The sequence below is a fragment of the Monomorium pharaonis genome, chromosome 3 (genome assembly GCF_013373865.1).
Source record: "Monomorium pharaonis isolate MP-MQ-018 chromosome 3, ASM1337386v2, whole genome shotgun sequence".
Classification (NCBI taxonomy): Eukaryota; Metazoa; Arthropoda; class Insecta; order Hymenoptera; family Formicidae; genus Monomorium; species Monomorium pharaonis.
In genome coordinates this window covers 14458743-14481424 of record NC_050469.1, presented here as the reverse complement: position 1 = coordinate 14481424, position 22682 = coordinate 14458743, and the positions used below count along the sequence as shown (strand labels likewise).

Sequence of the window (22682 nt, the reverse complement as noted above, 5' to 3'; positions counted from 1 at the left end):
GAGAAGGGTAGAGTTCTTCCGGTCTATAATCTTCTATTTGAAAGCAAGTCGGGTCCTCCTCGTGACCAGGACGTGAAAAACATTTTTCCAGTTTTTGCGCGTCCTTGCGGGCTAAACTGATCGTCGCCAATTGATTGACTCATTGCCACAGCTGTGATTCGCCGCGTGCATTGAAAGAATCGTCATGAATTTGCTGCGGTCTTGCTACGATCTGGCATGACCGTCCCCGTTGATTAGTTAAGTTAAATTGACGCTCGATCAACCTCGTGAAGCAGACAAGCCCGCACGTACGTGCGATAACGTAGCAGCCGCGGCGAAATATGCCACATCGCGTATCGCTAAATAGCGCGATAATCTCGTTTAATATTCCACGTTAGGCGCGATGCAACCGCATCGGTCGTTTTCTTCTTTCCGAATCACGATGGCGCCGAGAGACTCGCTCGCTCATCGATAAGACTGTTACCGAATCTCGCAACGATCGACGTTCGTAATTTCACGTTTCTAATTAAGCTATTCGAACTACTAAGCGTCCTCGTGCGACAAGAGGAAGTTACTTGTACTTCGATGCGCGTATACGCGTGGCGACGCGTTAGCGAGGGATCTCGTTTTATGACTGTGAAGTACGAGGGTGAGCTTTTCTCGACGAAGCCGCCCTTCGAAAGGAAAGCTGGAAAATGAAGTTTCCTTTTTCCGTATCCTTCCTGATGCCGCGATATCGACTGACTCTGGCATAAGAGGCTCATCAGAAGCCTCGGCAAACATCTGGGAAGAGTTTCTATATAGGGAAAACTTCTTTTTCCAACTACCCTCGAACTCCTTTTTTGTTGGACAAAACAAAGTTTACTGCGTTCAGAATGATTGAAAAGACCGTGCATGAACGCTCCGTCTCCTAAACCAGACTGGTCGCGACTGGTCCAGACTTGGTTTGGGGTCGGGACCAGGTTGTCTCGCGATCAGTCAATCGTATGCAGTACGCAGGAGATGAGGCCTACTCGAAGCAGGGATGTTTAGCGTCAACGCGAGAATTTAGAAGCCAATTGAAGATGATCTTCCTTCCCGAGTGCTTTTATGGGCATCTCGAGGAAGCCCGGCAGCGATCCTTTCCTCCTTATCAGTGTACGACGATGCGAATTAAATACTAGCATTTAATTCGATTCGACACGATATGCAGATATAAAGAGTTAGGTTCACCGTTGAATGTACGCTGAACGTACATGGAATTTCACTTATACTAAAACATATGCGAAAGGAGAAATATTGTCCTCGCGATAATTCTTGGCTTGGATTCTCGGTACGCCGGAGGATAAAATTAATAATCACATATGCCGCGCATACGCGATCCGTTTGGGCAAATTTTTTCATGATTTTTATCACGATTCGGTAACATTTCTCTGACGTGCACATATCTTGTTTCTCATCAAAATCTACTAATAAAGAATTTTATCTTCCACTTTTGTGGCGTGTCGCGAATCAGAGGGTAACAGCTGAAGAAAAAATAGTTCCAGGAGAACGTTATAATTCGCGCATAATCACGTAAAAGAAGAAAGGAAGGTGGTTATTTACAAGAGCTTACAATTAATTCGGCGTTTTCACCGAATGAACCGTTTTATTGTCGCGAGGACGAAGTACTAGAATAATACGAAAGATTCATTGGGAGGGTGGGGCAAGAGGAACGAAGGGTTGGATTACTTAATTTTTCGACAGAATATTTCCGAGGTGCTTGTTGTATAAGATCAGAGGCCAAAATATCAATCGTTCTATCAAAACATTCCATCCGAATCTTGAGGGTTGCCGCGCGACATAAAAGACTTCCTTCTCTCGTCCACGTTCCCGTATTTCACTCTTTTAAGCGATTCCCAGACGATCAATAATATCGTACAGTATTCAATATTCTAAGGGCTACTTTAATTTACCATGCATAATTCTATGTATCTTCGAGGGTCGGAATTGTTGCAACTATTATAATTTGAAGGGATTTTTTACACATTGGAACTTTTATGGATTCTTTACTTTTATTGCGGGTATTGCTGGACAGAGAGACGAACGAGAACGTTCACATACATTCCTATACATTCCAGGCGCGTTAATCCTCTACGTACAAAAGCTGTGAGAATATTATATATATATATATAAACACATATGTACATATATATATATATGTATATATATATATGTGTGTGTGTGTATGTACGCGCTTTTGATTATTGACTTCGAATTATATAAACATATTATCATACAACCACTAAAGATATATGTAGCAGACTCTCCTTTGAAGCAGACATATTTTATGTAAACTTGAACGGAACCTAATGGAATATCATCATTATTAAAGAGCAAAGAGGTTACATTTTTTTTCTGGAATATAAAAAAAGCTTATATCTGGAGAAGACCAGTACTCTCTAAATGTTTGTAAAGTAAGATGTTCCTCTAAAAGAGTGAAAAGTTTGAGCTTGTGCAATTATTCGAGTTATTATTTGCCTAGGAGTCACATTCAGTCCTATAAGAATGAATTTTGACTTTTATATATAGTGACAAATTGTTCGAATAACTGCACAGACTTAATTTTCAGGCACTACAAGATTTAGAGAGTGCAATCGCGAAGGTTCTTGATCAAAACAACAAAATTATAGGCGTCGGCTTTAGCATTGATTTTATTATAAATATCGGTTTGGTCAAAATTGGACAAATATTAATTAATTTAATTGAATTTACTTCGTTTATTTAAATTGAATTGGCATAAATCTTATATATATAATATTTATAATTCTTATACATTATTTTTTTTACTATACACAATTCTTATTTTATTCACAGTATAATTGTTAATCTTAGAATATTAGTGTATTACTGTACCTCTCTTAATTGTCATGTCAATTTATCGAATTATACAGATGCCAGTGCAAAATATTCAAGATCGTTTGCCACAACGTGAAATGTCAACAGCATTCTAGAGTTAAAGCAAACATTTTTTTGTTGCACAATATATGTTTTGAGAAGAACGTCCAAATGAGCAGGCATAGTTACCAGATGTTAAAAAATCGCCAATACAATCGATATTTTCCAATGTATGCATCGGCGAGTTGTCGTCGTTTCTGTTGCGACGGCCTCCTACTATTATTATGACTACCACAGCAATTTTACCATTATGATATTACAACGTTATATATATTATATATATATAAGTGTTCATATAAAGATTATTGTCAGACACACTGAGAAAAGTTATTAATTTGACTAAATTTTATAACGTGTTTTACTTGATTCAATTTCTTCAGTTTAATTAAAATACTTGTACTCAAAAGAAATTAAATCAAGTTGAAAAATTCAGTCAAATTAACTTTTTTTCCCGGCAGGCTAATGCAGTGCAATACTTTTATCTGGATATGTCCAGTGAGAAATAGCAGTCGCTAAATAAATGGATCGTGCCATAAGAAAAGGAAAAAAAAAACCGAGTGAGAAAGCAGAAAAAGGCATACGAACGTGTGATGAAAAGGATTATAAGTGTGTTAGCGTTAAGCGCATTAAATAGGAAAGACAATGCGAGAGGCGAGAGAGCGAGAAAGAAAAAGAGAGATATATATTCCTTTTTCATCGAATTTTAGAGAAAAAAATTGATACGATCGAAGCGCACATAAAATATCATTTCCTTTCGATCGCACGCACTCCTGTAAGTGAAAACGAAATAACGTAAGACTGTTTTTCATCGTTCGCTTCGCCTCGTTCGCCGATCTATCCGAGATAAATATCGTATTTTACCAACGATAATCGTAACTGTAAATAGACGAATGATCTGTTTATGCCACTTTGGACGAAATATATATGATTCCTTGAATAACTTACACTTCTGTGCTATTCGATTACTTTCGTTCTCGTTATAAGTATCAAACATATTGATGAGATATCGAGAACCGGAGAATTCCAATCACGCACATCGTTTGATACGCGATATGATTTCCACGCGGAGATTTGTTTCATAATTTCGTTGCCACAGGTAGATGTTGATATGTGCAATCGATAGATACAATTGAGGAAAGGACGTAAGACAAAAAACACGCACACTTTAAAATATGATAATTAATTTTGTCCAATATTTCTTTTAATTTGATGATGATACTGTATTTTTCTGTTATACAAATTATTAATCAACGAAGAAGTGAATGTCAAATCGTGATATAAAGAAATGAATGGAAAAATTAACTTTAATCCGTGACTCGTCGTCTGTTTTTATTATTTTTCTCCAGTTCCAAACAATTTCTTTTAAAAATAAGTCGTTTTGAGATAACAATATTTGTTGAGATTTATTAAAGCTTACGGTTTTTATGGAAATATTTTTTAAAATGTTTTAAAATAATATTACGATACAGACTTACGTTTTTAAAATTTTTATAATTTGATTTTGTTCTGTTTAATTATCGTCTGTCAACCAAAAAGAAAAATTAAGAAACGTGGAAAGTTAATCACGCACACGAACGAGTTACAAATGGATGGCCACGAGGGAAATTATAACGTGATTATAATGCTAAGACTAATTTTTTAAAAATGTTTTATCCCACATATCAGATCATCTGATCGATTTGCGTGTACGATTATCTGCGAGATTAATCTTTAATTTAGAGTAAAATCATAAAGAATACAATGCACGATATTCCGATGTTTCGATTTTAAAGACATATATAAAACCACTCTTTTTTTAGGAATTAATAATTTAGTTTATTTGTTTTAAGTAATGAGGATTAACGGACAGATTAATTAATCACGCACACATTTAAAGACGAAAGATGAATTATCGATACATTTCCTCATTGATCCCACGTGTCCGTCTAATCAACTGCCTTGCACTATTAATTATCCGCTGTAAAAAGTGCGCTAAAAAGTTATTTCTTCTCAATCTGTTTATTGATGTGACATGTGATTGTCAAGATATAATGACAAACAAGATAAGTAGACTCTACGGAGCATTCCGGAGAAAGAAGGATCTTAAGATTTCTCAATGAAACTCAGAACTAATTTTTGTCTCGATGAAATTTTTATATAAATATCAAAAATTTACATAACATTTTCTGTTTTTTAATATGTATATTAATTTATTTAAATAGTATTAAATAGTTCACTGACATGAAATCTCAATTACACTTTTTATTAAGTTTTTAAAACATGACATGTTTTATCAGTTAACAGTTAATTCGGCTTAACTAAAATCAACTAAAGTCAACGGTATTAATTAGACGATTTAGGCGTGGGAACAAAGAGGATTTTTTTTTACGCTTCGAGGAAGAAGGATCGCCGCTGGATCTGGTATGCTATCATTGAAACAAGTGATTAATTGACGCAACATATGCAGCGAAAAGGGCGAGGCGCTTAACGTTGTAGACGCCGTAAGCGAAAGTACGCGGATCTAAATAAAGTGATGTATTTTATGATGGATTTATACGGTATTAATAGTGATATTTACTGTAACCGAATAATAAGAGTGGTATTAAGGAAAAGAAATCATGCGCGATAGCTGTACATTAAAATAAGGATAACGCTAAGTTATTACGTGACATGCATTCGTTAACGCGAAAGGAGAACAACGTAGGCGAACGAACAGAATAAACAAGGATGTCAAATTTCATTAACATAAATAACTTTTGTTCGAATGACTTTCGATATATTGTTTTAAACGTTATGAAAGATTATCGTGAAAATTATGTTTCTTCAACTTTTTCATCCAAACCACTATTTCTTTCCTTATCTTTTTCTTTTTTTTTTTTTTAAAGTCGGTATTTGCTGTCATATTATATACGAAAATTGTGTTCATTTCTAATGTAATTCAAAACGAATTTAAGCGTAAAAATAGAAGCTTATAAATTTTATCGCCGAAATTGAATTGATTGAATTCTTTTCATTTTGATTCAATTTTAAAGATTTGTTGCAATACGACAGACCTTATTCTGTAATTAAATAGCAAATCGTTCGCACACGGATGTGTAAATCGATTAGTACCATCCGAATGGTTTGCTGAAGGGCGGGGAGGGCTGAAGAGATAAGATTATATCTTCGCGAAAGGAATTTCACGCGAATCCTTAATGCTTCCAATCTAATCGGACGATTCGCACCAAGGACTGTATAAAACTCCAAGTGATAATAATAACGATAGTATCGCGAAGACCTAAGCATTTCTAATTTCGCGATACTCAATATTTAACGATGGTATGATTTAAAAAAAAAAAAAGAAAAAAAACGTAGTAATTACTAAGCAAATCTCGGGTGGAATGCGGAGAGGGGTAGGCAAGTTAGGATAATTAAGGGATTGTTGCATTAATTCGAATTCAATTTTGACGCGGCGACCATCGTGATAAGTACCAATATACCTGTCGAAACAATCGACGTTAGGCAATCGATGAAGTTATTTAGTGCGTAAAATGATGAGGAAGGAGAATAATAAATTTTTGATAATCGGAATGTAAAAAAAAGTAACATCCGCTGACGACCAGTGCTGACTCTCAAAAATAGATTTTACTCCTTATAGGCCTCGCGAAAAGGGTACGAACGAGGGGATCAACTCACTCGAATCGGGAAACGAACCACTCGTCGAGCATATGTCTGACTATACACCAAACTTTACTACTGCGAACAGCTTTAATACGTCACAGAGCTCAATAAAGAAAAAAAAAAAACAAATCTTAGAATGGTGACGTAAAAGTATACTCTGTATGTCTCGCTGGAGAAGTTATCTTCGCGGACTTAAGCCGAGCGTTTATTTCGTTATTAATTCTATGTAGCTCGTAGCTTTCGGCGATGCAGTGTTTTCGAAGCTCGTCAGCGAGATTAATTGATCTCTTTTCACGAGAATCGATTGTCGCGCACGGTGCTCAAAGCGCTGTGAACTTGCGGAGACAGCTTAACCCTGTAAACCTTAAAGATTATGATACTTGATTCGAATAAAATTCGTAATTAATTAGATAATCGAATCTCTAACGAGCGTTGCTGCCCGACAACGCTGAATTAGTTGCGGGTTAAACGTGGGAGTTTCCGTGAGCGCCGGTAAGGACCGCAAACTAGTATATATTATATATATACACATATGTGCTTTATTTGTATATATATATTGTATATATATATAATTAAGACGCCGTCGTGAGAAAGAACGCACGGCGGTGCGGACGTATCAAAACGGAACAATACGTACATATATACGCGTAAGAAACAGACTGGAAGAGGATATATCGCGGAAGAGTTTCGCCTTTCCCAAGGATTTTTCCGATCGATTTTTTTTCCGTTTATCGAACGGAACTCGAAAATTCGAAAACCCGCATCCTGGAGCAAGCCCTGGGGCAGGGCATTCCGATCCCCGTCGATGGACACTCTAGTGAGATGATCCATCGTCGACGGGCATCGACGCCACAAAATCGCATATCGTGTAACATTAAACGACAAAGACGGGAGAAAAGAAGTCTCTATTCAGGACGATTTTTTTTAACCTCTTAAGGAGTAGGGATTTATCTTTACGGAAACCGGGCCAAAAAAAAAACGGGCCTCAGAGAGATATTTTCCCTCGTTACACCTTCGGAGATCTAAGTTTACCTGTGCAATCGCGGAAACGGCTTTTCCGTTACGTATAGCAATGCGTAGAGAGAAAGAGAGAGAGAGAGAGAGAGAGAGAGAGAGAGAGAGAGAGAGAGAGAGAGAGAGAGAGAGAAAGAGAACGAGAAAGACATTACCATATTATATTCTCGACAGAACTCTGTAATACACATACTTACTTATTGGTGTTATTATCGTTCTTATTATTGCTATTATTATCGTCACGCTATTATTACGTATATTATTATTAGTGAACAAAGCGCGATATTACGCGTCTCGCATGAATATTATTATCAGATTATTGCGTACGTATTATTATATCGAGCAAGATAATGTTTGCGAGCGATGAGACATCTCACGGTTTGCCGTTGCTGTCCTAGACTCATCTAGATTCTAGATCAAGCAAGAACGAGCGATCGCGAGCGAACAAGATTGCGAATGAATATAAACGAATGCGACAAACGCTTTTCCTACAACATATTGTAAAGAAAAATTAATAGCGTAAACTTGGTCCCGCCGAAGTCTGGGGATCTGTCAGCGTTCATTCAAACAGATCCGTTCCATTCGTGTTTGTTTTCGCATGCTCCTTGCTTGAATACGACCTGGACGAAATTAACGGCGTACGTCGGTTAATTAACGTGACGAGCATTCGCGGGACGTCGCGTCGCGTCGCGTTGCTATTTATTTCTCACCGAGAGATATATTATAATAATGATTTCATTATTTCCATAAATGTACATTGTAGGATCGCGCGGCAGGATTACTACGTGCACTTCATCGTGATAGCTGGATCCGTTAATTAAACGGTTTCCCTCGAAGCGAAACGCGGCGCGGAGCCGTTTGGTCGCCGCGCTGACGATTGTCGATACTTTTTAAGGGGTTAATCGGGATACCGACGATAATTTAAAACACAGAAAGCTTCCTACAGCATGCAAACTATACAAATTGTACATTGTGAAACGAGTGCGTGTAAACGGGATATTACATGCCGTAGAAACGGAACGGGAGGGGAAGACCTTTTTTTTCTGAATCACGTCGAATCACGGAGAAATGTAAAAATCTTTTTAAAAACACTTATATATGTTCGACCAATTTTTCAAGAATCTCCAAATCAATTCCCTCCCTCCGATTCCATTCGCGATGTAACATCCACGTAGCAAAACGAATGAAACACAATTATGTTGGAATGGAAGAAGGGATACATACCATGCAGTTAATACACACACGTATACATTTATATAAATATACATATATAAATATACATATATACAAATGAAGAAGCGGGAAATAGTTACGCACATGGGAACACGCACACAATGAGACAGAAGCGAATACACACACACACATGAAGAAAACAGTAATTAGACATTACATTCTTCGAAACACGTGCGCGCCACCACTACATTGTTGATATGAATTGCGATCCATAATATGATTATTACTATTTACGATATAATTATTATCTTGCATTGTCTAGTCATACGTTATTATTGTATAACTAATGATATTAATTATTAATTAATCTGTACTACCTAGTCGCATTATGTGTTGCATAAAGAGAAAAAAAAAACTACGAAAATTCCAAAGGCAAAAAAGAAACCGTACGAGTGAGAAAACGAAAGAGAGAGAGAGAGAGAGAGAGAGAGAAGCGAGAAAAAGTGAGTGAGTGTAAGAAGAGAGCAAAAGAGAGACGATTCGAACAATGATGACGATTCGTGCGATGATAACAACGACAAATACAATATGAGGCGTTGAAAATGTAAAGCTACTCTTTTGCAATAAAAAAGAAAATAATATTAACGTAAAATAACGGTGTCTACAGAAAACCCTTCCAACATAAACAGCCTATTAATTTATGAAAAGAATACCGAGTACTTGATTCACATTTCCCTGAAACTGGATTTGATTTGTGTTTTCAGCGCTTCATATGTCCCCGTGTAAGGTGTAGAATGAAATAAAAAACACGATGAAGCACATAAAAGAGAAAAAGAGGCGAACGCGAGGATTTCCTTCGCGAACGTAAAACCGCTGATAAATCGACGATGATCGAGTCGTAGTGATCGGATTTATGATGCGGAGGGATTGAGGAGAGGAGAAAGCGGTCCTTCGTCGCGATTCTTTCATATTCGAATCGTGATCTTGCTGATTAGAACGAAGACGAGAATCGTGCGGAAAAGAGCGGTTGGCTAATCGCAAGTCGCGCTTCAACAAAAGAAGACTGATGATTGTAACCTGAAACAACGCGGCAAAACGCGCATGAGTTCTAGACTTTTAGACGATTATTATTGAAGCGACTGAATTACGGCCGCTGACAGTAAAATATAATTGATCTAATAATCAGACCCTTTGGGAACGAAGCAGAGAATTAGCTGTTGATTCAATAGTTGGATTCCTGGTGGTACGAATTGAAAGAGACATCGTCATCGCAGGAAATGACTCCAGAAATGACGGAAAGAGTGAAGTAATTAAATACAGAATCGCAAGACTTGACGCGATAATTGACGATGTTTTTTCTTAATTTCGTATCCCCAAATTTTCTCTTCGCGATCTGTTACACACAACGATATTAACAATGATCTATGAATAGATTCTATGAATCAAAGCGCGCTTAATAAAAAAAAATCATAGAACAGATCGCTATGTCTCGATCAATCGATGTGTCTATAAAATGATTAGGGAAAGCGCAAAGTAACGATAACATCAGCAATTTAAATCGGATGGTGATTATGATAGTAAGAGAGTAGTGAGAGATAGAGATAGAAAGAAAGAGAGAATGAGAGAGAGAGAGAGAGAGAGAGAGAGAGAGAGGGAGAGAGAAAGAGAACAAAGAAAAAAAAGCGTAATTACTGTCATGAAACATGCACGCGCGCGTTGTGAGGCTTTCTGTAACGCGTTCGTGCGTGCAGGTATAGTAGAACAAAAAGAGGAAAAAAAAGAAAAAATGAAGAACAAAATGAGTATTAGATATATATGGGGGCCGTGGAGAGGAGGGAACCTTCCTTTTATCCATGCAAAAAAAAGGAAAAAGAAACCACCGACGGACGTCCTCCATCACTTTCCGCGACGTCCATCGGCATCCCGTTGTCTCGAAAAAAGAAAGAGATAAATTTAAGACAAAAATAAAACGCGCGATATAAAGATATATAAATATATATTATATATATGTGAGAAATAATTATATACATATACATATACATTATACACATATACGCGGTTCGCTCTCAGTTTTCATCCGAACGCAGCATTCCCTCTTGTATCCCTGCAAAAGGCATCCCCTTTACGTGCGTCGCCCCTTTTACCTTTCTGTGCTTTCGAAAACCCTATCCTGCCTTCCTGCTTTCCTCCCTCCCTCCCTCCCACCCGAGGAGAGCTCGCGGGCCCTCCCCATACTGCAATATTTGTACTTTTCCATGTTGAAACCTCGATATATAATAAATTATATTAACAAACTTCGATCCGCCTGTCGTCTCTCGCATAAATATTACCTATTCATTGCATCTTTTCTTGGTCTTTTCTTCAGCTATTACATTATTATTATTATCCTTTATTATGTAGTGATAAGGAATTATATGGAGAATCGGATAAATATGATAATAATCAGAATTCACATGTTACACATTCCTAAGTTGCTTTTATTTGACAATTACTCGTAACGTATTTTCCTCTGCTAAGAAAGTTACATATTAATTTTCCAATTGTCTTGGAAAACATAATTCCACGATAATTAAAATGGCAGCATCCCATTACGATTAAAACTGTTTCGTTAAAATTGCACTCTCATTGATAATAAATCATTCATAAAAATCTCGAAAAAAATATATAAAATCACATGGGAATGATTTCACAATCAGCGTTGACAATCATTAAACATCTTTTTTTTACAAATATCTATTTCTTCTTTTTCGGGGCGAATTCTAATCCTCTTATATAATTCTTTTTTATCTGATATTTCTCTGCAAATAATAAAGTTATAAACAATTTGCATAATATATATAAAATATTAAAATAAATATTGAAATGAAAACTACTCACCTGTGAGTAATTTGTACACATATAAAATTTGATTTCCCTGAACAAGAACACTAGGGGTCTTTTTGCCAGGATCGTCGGTGATTGTCGCACTCGCGCCAATACTCTGGCATTCTTTGCTAAACTCCTTTGGATTGATTCCAAATGTTTCCAAATTATTTACCAATGTTACCTGCAATGTTGTTAAAAAAACGAATGTAAAATTCCTGTATCAATTTTTTCCTCGAGATGCCGTTTTTACCTTTTTCCCGCCTGATCGCACTGTCACTCTCATGTCGATTGGTTCTAATTTTCCCGTGTGTAACAAAGTATTTCCCGCAAGAGTAACCTCATGCATGTGCGTCATGCGTCCGATAAACTTGTTTATCCCGTCCTCCATCGTCACTGTCTCTTGATGAGCCTTAGTACGCATGATTCCCGCCAACTGAGGATTTAACTTTAATATTCTGCAAAATTAATTGTTGTCGATGATGATTGAAAGAGATGAGAGATCACATTTATATGTAAATAGCATTGTCTTACTTTCCATCCTGCAGATCCTCCGCTTTCACGTACTCAGTGAAATACTTTCTGATGTCGACTCTTTTCATTACGTCACCCTTTCTGCAATCATCATCGTGTATATTCGATGTAAAATGAATACACAATACATATGCTTATATATTACAATGATGTAACATTCAGCGACTTGTCATCACAGCATAGAAAATCTTCCCTTCTGCAATTATATTGCGTCGCGATAAAATGGCGTTGCTCAGCAGGTGCCATGCCTGCCATACTTACTCATAGCCGAATTTTGATAGAACCGGCAAAACGTCGGCGGTCACTCGATAACATTCCGACACGACGGCGCTGTTCGAAACCACTGGTTCAGCCACAATTGGTTCTTCAGTGACGACTAATCCTTTCACAAGTGGATGATCAAACTGAAATAAATGAAAATCTCTTGTAATCATGCACTGCTAGTCAAAGAGTTTATTTTCAAAACATTTTCTAATCTTTATATTTTAAGAATTCAAAAAGTGATTAAAAAAACATTTTTTCGCCGAGAAAGTATTGTAAAAAATATTACCTTAATGGACAACAATGTTTCGACACCCTTCATGATGGATGTGTTGATTATTCCTTTGGCTTTCATTTCTGCTAGAAAAACCGATAGCTTTTTATAACGAGATTTCTTCACATCAATATTTTTACCTGGCGGACAAGCAGCCAACAGATGATTTTTGAAGAAGTTAGATGATAACATTGGCAGATCGCTAGATTTCACTGTCGTTTTGCATGCTTTCAAGAAACAATATTCCAGTAGCCTGTCCATTTCTTGAATTGGATCAACAACTTCAATTACGTTTGAAATTTGTATATCTTCAGTTTCTATATCTTCTTTTACATGATCTTCATCTTCTTCCTAAATAACATTAAACATGATCAATTTATCTTCATCTAATTTCAAAAGAATTTCTGACGTATCTACCTTAGAAATAACTTCGTCTTTGTCGCTTAAATTCTCGGCGATGTCTAGCTCATCCAACTTAGCCGGCAAAACTTCCATTTGATTTACGATTGTCTCTTGATTCGTCGATTCAATATTTTCCAATATATTTGTAGGACTGTCAACGTTTGGTGAGCCTAAATTAGGCCTCGCTGGAGATTTGCCTAATTGACACAGCATATCACCAATGACGTGAAAAACTTCCACGCACTTCCCATGTCCAGCTGCCAAATACATATCCTCACTGGAAAGCGCAGTGACGCCAACAGCAACTGCAGCCTACATAAAAATTTTCTCTTGCAAATATATTTTTATATACAAATAAAAGTTTAATAAAAAAACTCAATGAAACCATTATTAAAAATTTAGAAGTGTTGGCAGAGTATTGACATGATACTTGCAGCACAATTTATTGCAAGTATAACACATTTTATATAAAGATATTGTATACAATATCTTAAATGACATATGCTGCGGAGAAAGTATCACATCTTTTCTTGCCATTTTTGAATTTTTATTTGTAATTTTCACATATATAATTAATAAGGTATGCAAATAATTCGAATCAATAAATTCAATTCAATTTGTTTTCAAATTTAAATAACTTGAGAATTTTAAATCAACACCTTCTAATTAATCGCCTATTTTGATCACTTCATTTATATATCCCACATGAGTTAAGCAATGGAGTAATAAAGATCCAAACCTTGTTCTCCTCAGTATTAATCGATACTGGAGTTCCCTTTGATAGTTTACCAAAGCTATACAAGGTCACTGGCTCCTTCAGAATCAATCCAGGTAACATGAGATCTGCACCACGTACCAAATTGGATACAACTGGTGTGTGTGTAGTGAAGACATTCAACAAGTGTGGATGATGCCATAACGTATAGATTGTAGGAAACAACAGAGTATCATACAAATCTAGTTGAAAAAACATGGGTATCTTGGCGACGCAATACACCTTGCCTACATGTCCATTGTGAGTTAGTATTTTCATAATGCTGATAGATTCTTTCTTGGGCAACAATGACTGAATCTCTTCATCTGACAGACTCGGATATGCCATCGATACTTCCTCACATAGTTTTTTCCTGAAAAAGATAACAAAAAGATAATTAGTCTTCATTTAATACATACATATATATTATAAACATTCCAAATATACTGTAAAAATAAATCTCATAAAAAACATGATTGTTATAATTAGACTTGCAAATTCTTTCATATTTTTCATTATTTTCCGTTGGAGTATGCAAGAGACGTTCACGAGAAAAGTCTTCGGTTGACAATGAGCATACAGAGTATAATCTGAAGCTATCAAAACGTTCGAAAACGTTTCACGAACCTTTCAGTTCCCTTCAACTGGTAATTGGTCTTAACTTTGAATGGCTTGATAAACATTTTGAACGAGTGAAATTCACAATCGATGAGCGCACGACATTTAAACCTAACCTAACCCTGAATTTCCATACGGCGCCGCATCCTTATCTGACCAATTTTGAGGATTTGCCACAACTATGGCTGCGTTTTGATATTCACTGTCAGTACAGGGTATGGTATCGATCATGTAATTTTTCCTCTAGGGCGGAAACGTGAAAAGTGAAAAGTTTCAAGTTACTGTCTCTTTCTATTCAATACCAATAGAAAGAGACAGTTACATGAAACTTTTCACTTTTCACGTTTCCACCTTAAGGAAAAAGTTACATGATTGCTGCCCTGAAATTCTACAGTGTATGTGACGTAAACTATAGATTTTCAGTACTGGCAGTGAATTTGGTGAATATCGAAACGCAGCCTATGGAGAGTGTGGAGGGAAAGGAAGAACTAAAGGTAAGAATCAATCACATTAGGTTTGTTCTGGTTGCCTACACTTTTACACTTCTACGAAAAATATAAGTTCTTATTGGTTTATATTTTTAACCAGCCAATAAGAACTTATACTTTTCGTAGAAGTGTAAAAGTATAGACAACCAGAACAAACCTATTAAACTCAGTAAGCACTGAGTAATTCTTTGATATGATTGGTCCTTGCCTTTAGTTCTTCTTCCTCTTCCTCGACCTAAAAAGCTGCGTTCGGAAACGTCACCCGAGTGCTCTCGTTTCCGAACGCAACCAAACATGGACTACGTATTCCCTGCAAAAAGCCCTTGAAAATGTTCGGCAGAAAGACAAAGATGAGACGTGGTTCCTAGAGATACTGGCCTAGTTTACATCGTGCATTTGATACGCGTATCAAGTAGTGAATTTAAGCTGATCAGCCAATGATTAAACACATTCACTAGTTATTTACTATTTGATACGCGTATCAAATGCACGATGTAAACTAGGCCAATGTAACAGAGATTCGCCAATGTGCCGTCTTGGGGTAAAACCGGATATCGGATATGACGTTTTCGATGGCGGTTTACTCTGTTTTCTTTTGACAGGTGACAGGTGACAGATTACAGGTTAGATCGGCTAGGCTTTCTCTGTCAGTTATATCTATTTTTCTCTCTCATACTTCCGGTTATACCCCAAGCGACGGGAGCCAATCAGAAATCGTTAACGCATTGGCGAATCTCTGTTATAGTATCTCTAGTGGTTCCGAGTCAATTTCTTTCTCTGTCTAGCACCCACTATGCTACTGGTTAGACCAGGTTAGACAGAGACAGCGCTTGACACCCGGAGGACCAGTTGCTGTCATTCGCACACATTTGACCGGAAGTGAACGCGTTTTTGTCAATAATTGCTATGTGTAATCGTTTGTATTTCGTATGAAGAGAATTGAAGTGCAATTGCATTAAAAAGGTTTGTCAGTCATTCGTTTATTTGTAATTAATTAATTATTTTTCCACCCGACACTTAGCCGGAATATAATATTATTTGAACAAACCCTAAAAACATTGGCGCAGTATTAGAAAGTAATATGAAAACAATATTCCCAATATTGGTCCAATATTGTAAAGTGGACGCTTCATCTTATTTAGCCAATTTGTCTAAGAAGGAATATTGGTTCAATATTGGTTCAGCATTGGGTCAATATTGAACCAATCAATTTTTCATATTGAACATTAATTGCATTTTAATTTGGAGCCATGTGTGAAATATGTTTTATAACCAATATTGGCGTTACATTGGGAAACATTGGGAAAACATTGGCCAATGCATTCCCAATATAATCAATATTTAACCAATATTAGCCAATATACTGCCAATGTATTTTGCTACTATAGGGATTTATATAATAATCGGAGATGCATCAACTGCGATCATTCCCGTGATTAATATGAAAAGTGAGTCATTTATGAAAAATCAATTAAAACTATATTTAGTTATATTAAAATATAAGTATTTCAAAAAATGCGATTTTTTAATACAAGAGCCATTTTATAATAACGTAATCATACACACAAGTAAATGATTGTAAAATACAAATGTCTATTTTTATCAATGTTACCCACACACCACCGAAAGATTTCAGAAAGTTTTCAGAAAGCTATAAATAAAATATGAAATATTTTAGACATATTTTAGATATGTTTCAGATACATGAAATGTCCGCTTTGATGTAATGTCAGAAATATTTCTGAAAAGTTTCCAAAATATATTTGCGACATTTATATATGAAAGCGGATATTTCATGTATCTGAAACATGTTTGAAATATATTTTTGAAATGTTTCATATTTCATTGACTGCTTTTTGAAATCTTTCGGTGTTATAAACGTTAAAAGGGTCACCCATCCAAGTGTCAACCATCGTCGACGTTGCTTGACTTAGAAAAGGGCACATGCAATCTAACGCATAGTGATGATCCACAAATACTTTAATTATGTTTATTCATATATCCCAGATAGCACAAAATATTTATAAAATATTTATAAAATATTTATAAGAAGAATAAATATTTTGTACATATTTTTATGTCCGAGTTTGTCAGGTATAAAAAAAATTATGCTACACATTTATGAAAATATTTAAAATAAATATTTATACCATTATTATCAAAGAATATAAAAAATATTTCAAGTTCATATACCATAAATATTTTTCAGTACATTTTAAAAATATATTTTATATATTGTTGATAATAATTTTTGTATCATTTCTAAATGGTTTATGAAAATAATTATATAATCTTTAAAAAATATTTTTTGAAAATATAAAATTTGTAAAATATTTATAAATATTTATGATAATATTTTGTGCTATCTGAGATATTTGTTATGGATCATTTCAATAGATGCTATCAGAAAGATGAAACATATATATGTGTATATAGTTAACTTATATTATTATAAATAAAGTTTACAGTTTTTCACTGATTTTCCATACAACACACTGCCAGATATCTTTCAGAACTTTTTTAAAGATGCGCTGTATGAGGTTGTATTCAGTTCACACATCGACGCGAGAAAAGAAATTAATGTCAATAAATTAAAAGTATAAGTAATAATGTTAATAATATTTTAGAAACTTTTCATATATTTTACTTTAAAAATCAAATAAGAAATATTTGTATTAAATATTGTATTAAATATTTTAATAACATTTAGAATTATTTCAATGTTAGCTGTCATATTAAATATAACATTTTTAAAAACTTTCAATGATAGACATTACATGCAAAATATTTTTTAAATATTTCAAAATATTTCTGAAATATTTCACTGAAAAAAGTCAAAAATGATTTTGATGATGAAATATTTTACAAATATTTCTGAATGATTACAATGTTGTATTGTATCAATATTAATTTCCAAGATATCTTTCAGAAAGCTTTTGAAAGACATGCTGTGTAGATAATAATTATAGCTTTAATCTTAGTTTAAGTTCCTTTTTATCTTTTTCTAATTCTACGAGTAAGAAAAACGGAGATTAAAGTTAATTTCCGTTGATAAAAATGAGCAAAAAGAATTGCATCCTATAACATTTTACAACCATTTACAACTACATTAGATTTATACTATTGTAGAATGATTTTGAAAACTAAAATGAAAAACAAAAATGTGATAATTTTTAAATCAAGGGTTATGCTTAAATTTCACATTAGATGCTCAAACGTATATAATAACAGAACAATTAATGAAATTTTATCTTTAGTAACATCTTGTGACGTGGCAGCCTTAACCATGCAAAGTCTCATCCCGTTTCGATTGAAAAGAACGCTGGAGAAAATAACATAACAGCTGATCACAGCTGACACTTGACAGAAAAAGTTCCCCTTTACCGCGCCTAGGCTAGGCCTAGCGTACCGCTCGCGCGACTCGCGAGTCGCGGCCGTCATGTCCTCTTACGGCACGTGCGGATAGTACATGCGAAGTGTGCGGTGTGCTGTGAGGTTGACATAACCTCAAAGCGCGTCGTTATGCACGGTCGAGCCGCGACGGACGGCTTGCGAGCGTTTTGAGGTCGTCGCGACGGGATCGCGCGCGCACTTCATTGTCTCATCATTGAATCATTCGCCTAATTGAAAGAAACAGGAGGACATGGCGATCGCCAACGCCTTACTGCGGCTAAACGTCGCGAGGCTCACCGGAATCAGGGTGAGTTTCTCCGCTAGTCTTTCCCTTTACCCCTTCCCCCCCCCCTCCCTTTTTGAGAGCGCGGATTCATGAGAGCGATTTATTTATGAAACTTTCCGGTACTTTTTTTTTCTTTTGCTCTTTTTCATTTCGCCGCGTACTCAAGATCGCGCATACTCATCACTTGTGTCACTGTGCGTTATTGTCCGTATTTTACATAATGCTCTTTCATAACTTTGTTATTGTGCGAAGCATTATTTTTAGTTTTATGTATGCGCACTCCTTGACGATGTATCGCTATTGGAATTATTCATATTGAAGGTCGTGTTTACCTTGTTTTTATCGACCCATTTGATGCTAATCTTTCCTTGTTATCAGCCATTGATAAATAATTTATAATAAAATAAGTGTCCTCGTGTTCAAAGTTCTTGAGAAATTTTATCAAAATATTTTAATTTTATTAAAAATTTTTACAGTCAATTTTTTAAATTCAATTTTATATCAATTTTATTTGAGTCAATTTTTTTCCAAAAATACTGCAATATTTATGATATTATTATTAATTATGATTTACTATATATATAATTTTAGCAAAAGTTAAATTAAATTTTTTTATAAAATAAAATATAGAGTTTTGTATAACAATATAGTATATGTAATTTATTTTGAAATAAAAATACTTTTGTATCTTTATGCCACTTTAAAATAAAAATAATTTTATGTAAAAAATTCTGTATCCTCTATATACTACTTAAAGAATTTCCAGAGCTTAAATGTATTATGTTTAATAATTTATTCTTTTCTGATTGCAGCATTTAAGTACAAAACCAAAATTTGGTTTACTTTTTGATATTGACGGCGTCATAATACGTGGTAAAGAGATACTACCACCAGTAAAAGAATCTTTTAAACGGCTGCAAGGGAACAATGGAAAATTTCGCATTCCCACGCTGTTCGTCACCAATAGCGGAAATTCTCTGCGTAAGCAAAAAGCAGCAGAACTATCAAAATGGATAGGCGTTGAAGTCACGGAGTCACAAGTTGTCCTGGCCCACTCACCATTGCAAATGTTCAACTCTCTTCATGACAAACAAGTTCTCATATCCGGTCAAGGTCCAATAACTGATATAGCCCAAGAACTGGGCTTCAAGAAAACGACAACTATAGAGGAACTGGCGAAAAACTTTCCATCTTTAGATTACGTAAACGTAAAGAAAAGAAATCCTATTTGCGGTCCCATTGACCCAAACTTCCCACAAATCGAAGGAATCGTGCTCTTGAGCGAGCCAGTAATTTGGGAAACATCGTTGCAATTAATGGTAGATCTTTTGCTTACCAACGGAATGCCCACGGTATTGCCTACTGCTGTTCCATATCCACACATTCCAGTGTTGGCATGCAACATGGATTTGCTATGGGCGTCGCAGGCACCGATCCCTCGATACGGCCACGGTGCTTTCTTATTGTGTCTTGAGAGCTTGTACAAGAAAGTCACAGGGAAAGACATGACATACACCGTTCTAGTCGGAAAGCCTAGTGAAATTACGTATTACCATGCCAACCAAATGCTCGTTAATCACGCCAGAAGCATTGGCATAGACAATATCGACACGATTTATGCTATTGGGTGCGTATCGTTCAGAAATATTTTTTAAATATGTTTATAGATTTTTATTTATATATTACAAACTAATATGGACTCTACATATGACTTTTACAGCGACAATATTAATACCGATATTTTCGGCGCGAATTTATACGACAAATATCTATCCCACTATGGATCCGGGGAGGGTACTAAGACTCGCAGCCTGGAGAAACTCCTTGGGAATAATATGAGGGATCCCAGCGTGAAGGCCTGCATTAGTATTTTAGTTGAGACTGGTGTGCACCAGCGAGATTCCAAATTCATACCAGAACATAGTCCTAGAGATTTCTTGCCGGTCGACGATAGTCTATGTAAACCGGCATTTATTGTGAAGGACGTCGGACAAGCTATTAATCTCGCGTTTCAAGAAGAAAAGTTTGAATAAGTTAGTGTATAATAGATAGTCTTGGGATATTCATATCCTTATATCTTTGGAGAAAAAAAGAGATATATATAGAAAGAGAAGGGAAGAGTGTGCATGATAACGTAAGTATTATAGCAAATAATCTTTTAAAAAGTGTTAGTCTTCATCATAGACGATGTTTCGCAGCAAAGAAATAGAAAATAGCAAGAGAGGCTATAATATGTTATGAAGATATAATATATTTAGAGAGAGAGGGGGGGGGGTTTTAAATATCTCTGATTCTTTTCAACTGCCTTAACAGATATATTTAACAAAAGAGAAACAAATTTTAATACTTTTTGTGATTTTATCAATTAAAAAAAAACTACATGAAAAATAAATTCAGGATAATTTATATTGTGTAGATAGTACAATATATAAAAAATAATATTGTACATACAGTTGAGATGATAAATAGACGTATATAAAAGATTTTTATTACGAATTTAAGTACATTTATGACTATATTTACTACTAAAATAAAATTTTGTTTAGACAACAGTCTGATACATACCCCAGGGATAATTTGATATCTATTTAATACTAAAATCTTACATGATTCGACACGTTGTGCACGAACAAATTCTAAGTTACACCTTATTATATCATTCTGTCATAGATATACGGTAAACTGAACTGAATATATTTTGTCCGCAAAGTGCACTGTGCATTACGTCTTACTTAGTCGAAAGCAATGCAAGATATGTAAAAGTATCTTATATGTATAACGCTCCATAGTAAAAAAACAATAGACTTATGTAACTGGATTGCTCTTAAAATTTACAGCTAATTTACACTGTGTTCCGAGGATTATATACAAAAGTGTAATCTATACTAAAAATAATAGTATGTATAAATTATACTTCAAAATATATGTACGTATACATATATAGTCAGGTCTAGTCTTAAAATGCAGCTCGTTAGCAAATACGAGTAAATAAAAAACAGAAAGATATTTGTTGTAACAAAGACTAAAGGAAATTACCTTTGATCGCGTAAATAGATCTATTAAAATCTATTAAATAAATTCGAAACAATCGATAAGATTTTATTACGAATTTATTATTGTGAAATAACGTCGATTTTTGGAAACAAGGATTGGTGTATGTAGAATGTATTTTAAAATTTTCTTTTTTACAACTATTCTAAGATCACTTCTCAATTTTAAAAATATAAAATTTAATTCTGAAATTAAATTGTTGTGCATTCTTCTCGACTCATTAATTTCTTTTTGTACAAGATATTTCGAAATGTGTAGATAATAGAAATAAATTTTAGAAACGCTTTATTCAATTTTTATTAAAACTTTTATTAATCGATTCTAAACTAAAATACTTAAGGTGCCATTCGTGCTGAGATATTCTACGTATAAAAGTCGCATGAATTGACGACAAGCTAATTCGAAGATAAAAGCGCACATTTATATTTTGTACTTGCTCTTACGAGCGATTTTGACACAATGATAGAATCAAATAATGATCAACGCGTTAATGTCCGTCAGGACAAAGACTGATCAGTTAAATAGGATTTAATGAACATCATGAACAAACCGGCTTACCAATCATTCGCGACAATGAGGTATCGTGCAACGGTCAAAGTTACAACGATCACATGCCAATAAAAGTTCTGCCTCTGTCGCCAGTATCACTTGATAGTTGATGAAAAAAAAAGAGATACACTATACTAAGTACAAAACACTCATCTACATACATATTATACATGATCTTTAATGATTTTGTTAAATTCTTATACATATTATATACATATATTTAAAATTATAAAGTTTTTGTATATAATTATTTACATATTTTTCATATTCACATATCTATGCATAATATGTATTTTAGTATGGTGCATCTTTTTTATATTCAAGGCAATTTTATTATATGTGTAGAGGAATATCTCGTTTCATCGAGAGCAATATATCAATATTATATCTCCTAGCTATATCAAATGTAAAATTTTCAGATGATGTAGCCTCTGTGACTTTTATGGAGCAAATTAGAATTTATTTTAATAAATCGCAGGTTTGTTTATT

General features: G+C 34.9%; 2 protein-coding genes across 4 annotated transcripts; one reads left to right on the top strand and one right to left on the bottom strand.

Annotated features, from left to right (window-relative positions):
• Positions 1-5741: 5741 nt before the first annotated feature.
• Positions 5742-14733, bottom strand: LOC105830940 (eukaryotic translation initiation factor 2D). 3 transcript variants are annotated; one of them, XM_036284464.1, is made up of 10 exons: positions 14436-14733; positions 13794-14181; positions 13070-13366; positions 12793-13003; positions 12668-12735; positions 12379-12521; positions 12118-12198; positions 11837-12041; positions 11599-11767; positions 5742-11519 (listed from the first exon to the last, which is right to left on the bottom strand). In XM_036284464.1, the coding sequence occupies exons 1-10, from the start codon at positions 14489-14491 to the stop codon at positions 11455-11457; spliced, it is 1683 nt and encodes a 560-aa protein (XP_036140357.1). In that variant the 5' UTR covers positions 14492-14733; the 3' UTR covers positions 5742-11454. The 3 variants fall into 3 exon arrangements, with proteins under 3 accessions (XP_036140357.1, XP_036140356.1, XP_036140358.1); XM_036284463.1 differs by having other exon boundaries at positions 12668-13003; positions 14436-14731; XM_036284465.1 differs by having other exon boundaries at positions 12668-13003; positions 14304-14438.
• A 981-nt stretch (positions 14734-15714) lies between these two features.
• Positions 15715-22682, top strand: LOC105829075 (haloacid dehalogenase-like hydrolase domain-containing 5). The gene is made up of 4 exons (XM_036284376.1): positions 15715-15877; positions 18172-18614; positions 19406-20220; positions 20314-22682. The coding sequence occupies exons 2-4, from the start codon at positions 18558-18560 to the stop codon at positions 20624-20626; spliced, it is 1185 nt and encodes a 394-aa protein (XP_036140269.1). The 5' UTR covers positions 15715-15877; positions 18172-18557; the 3' UTR covers positions 20627-22682.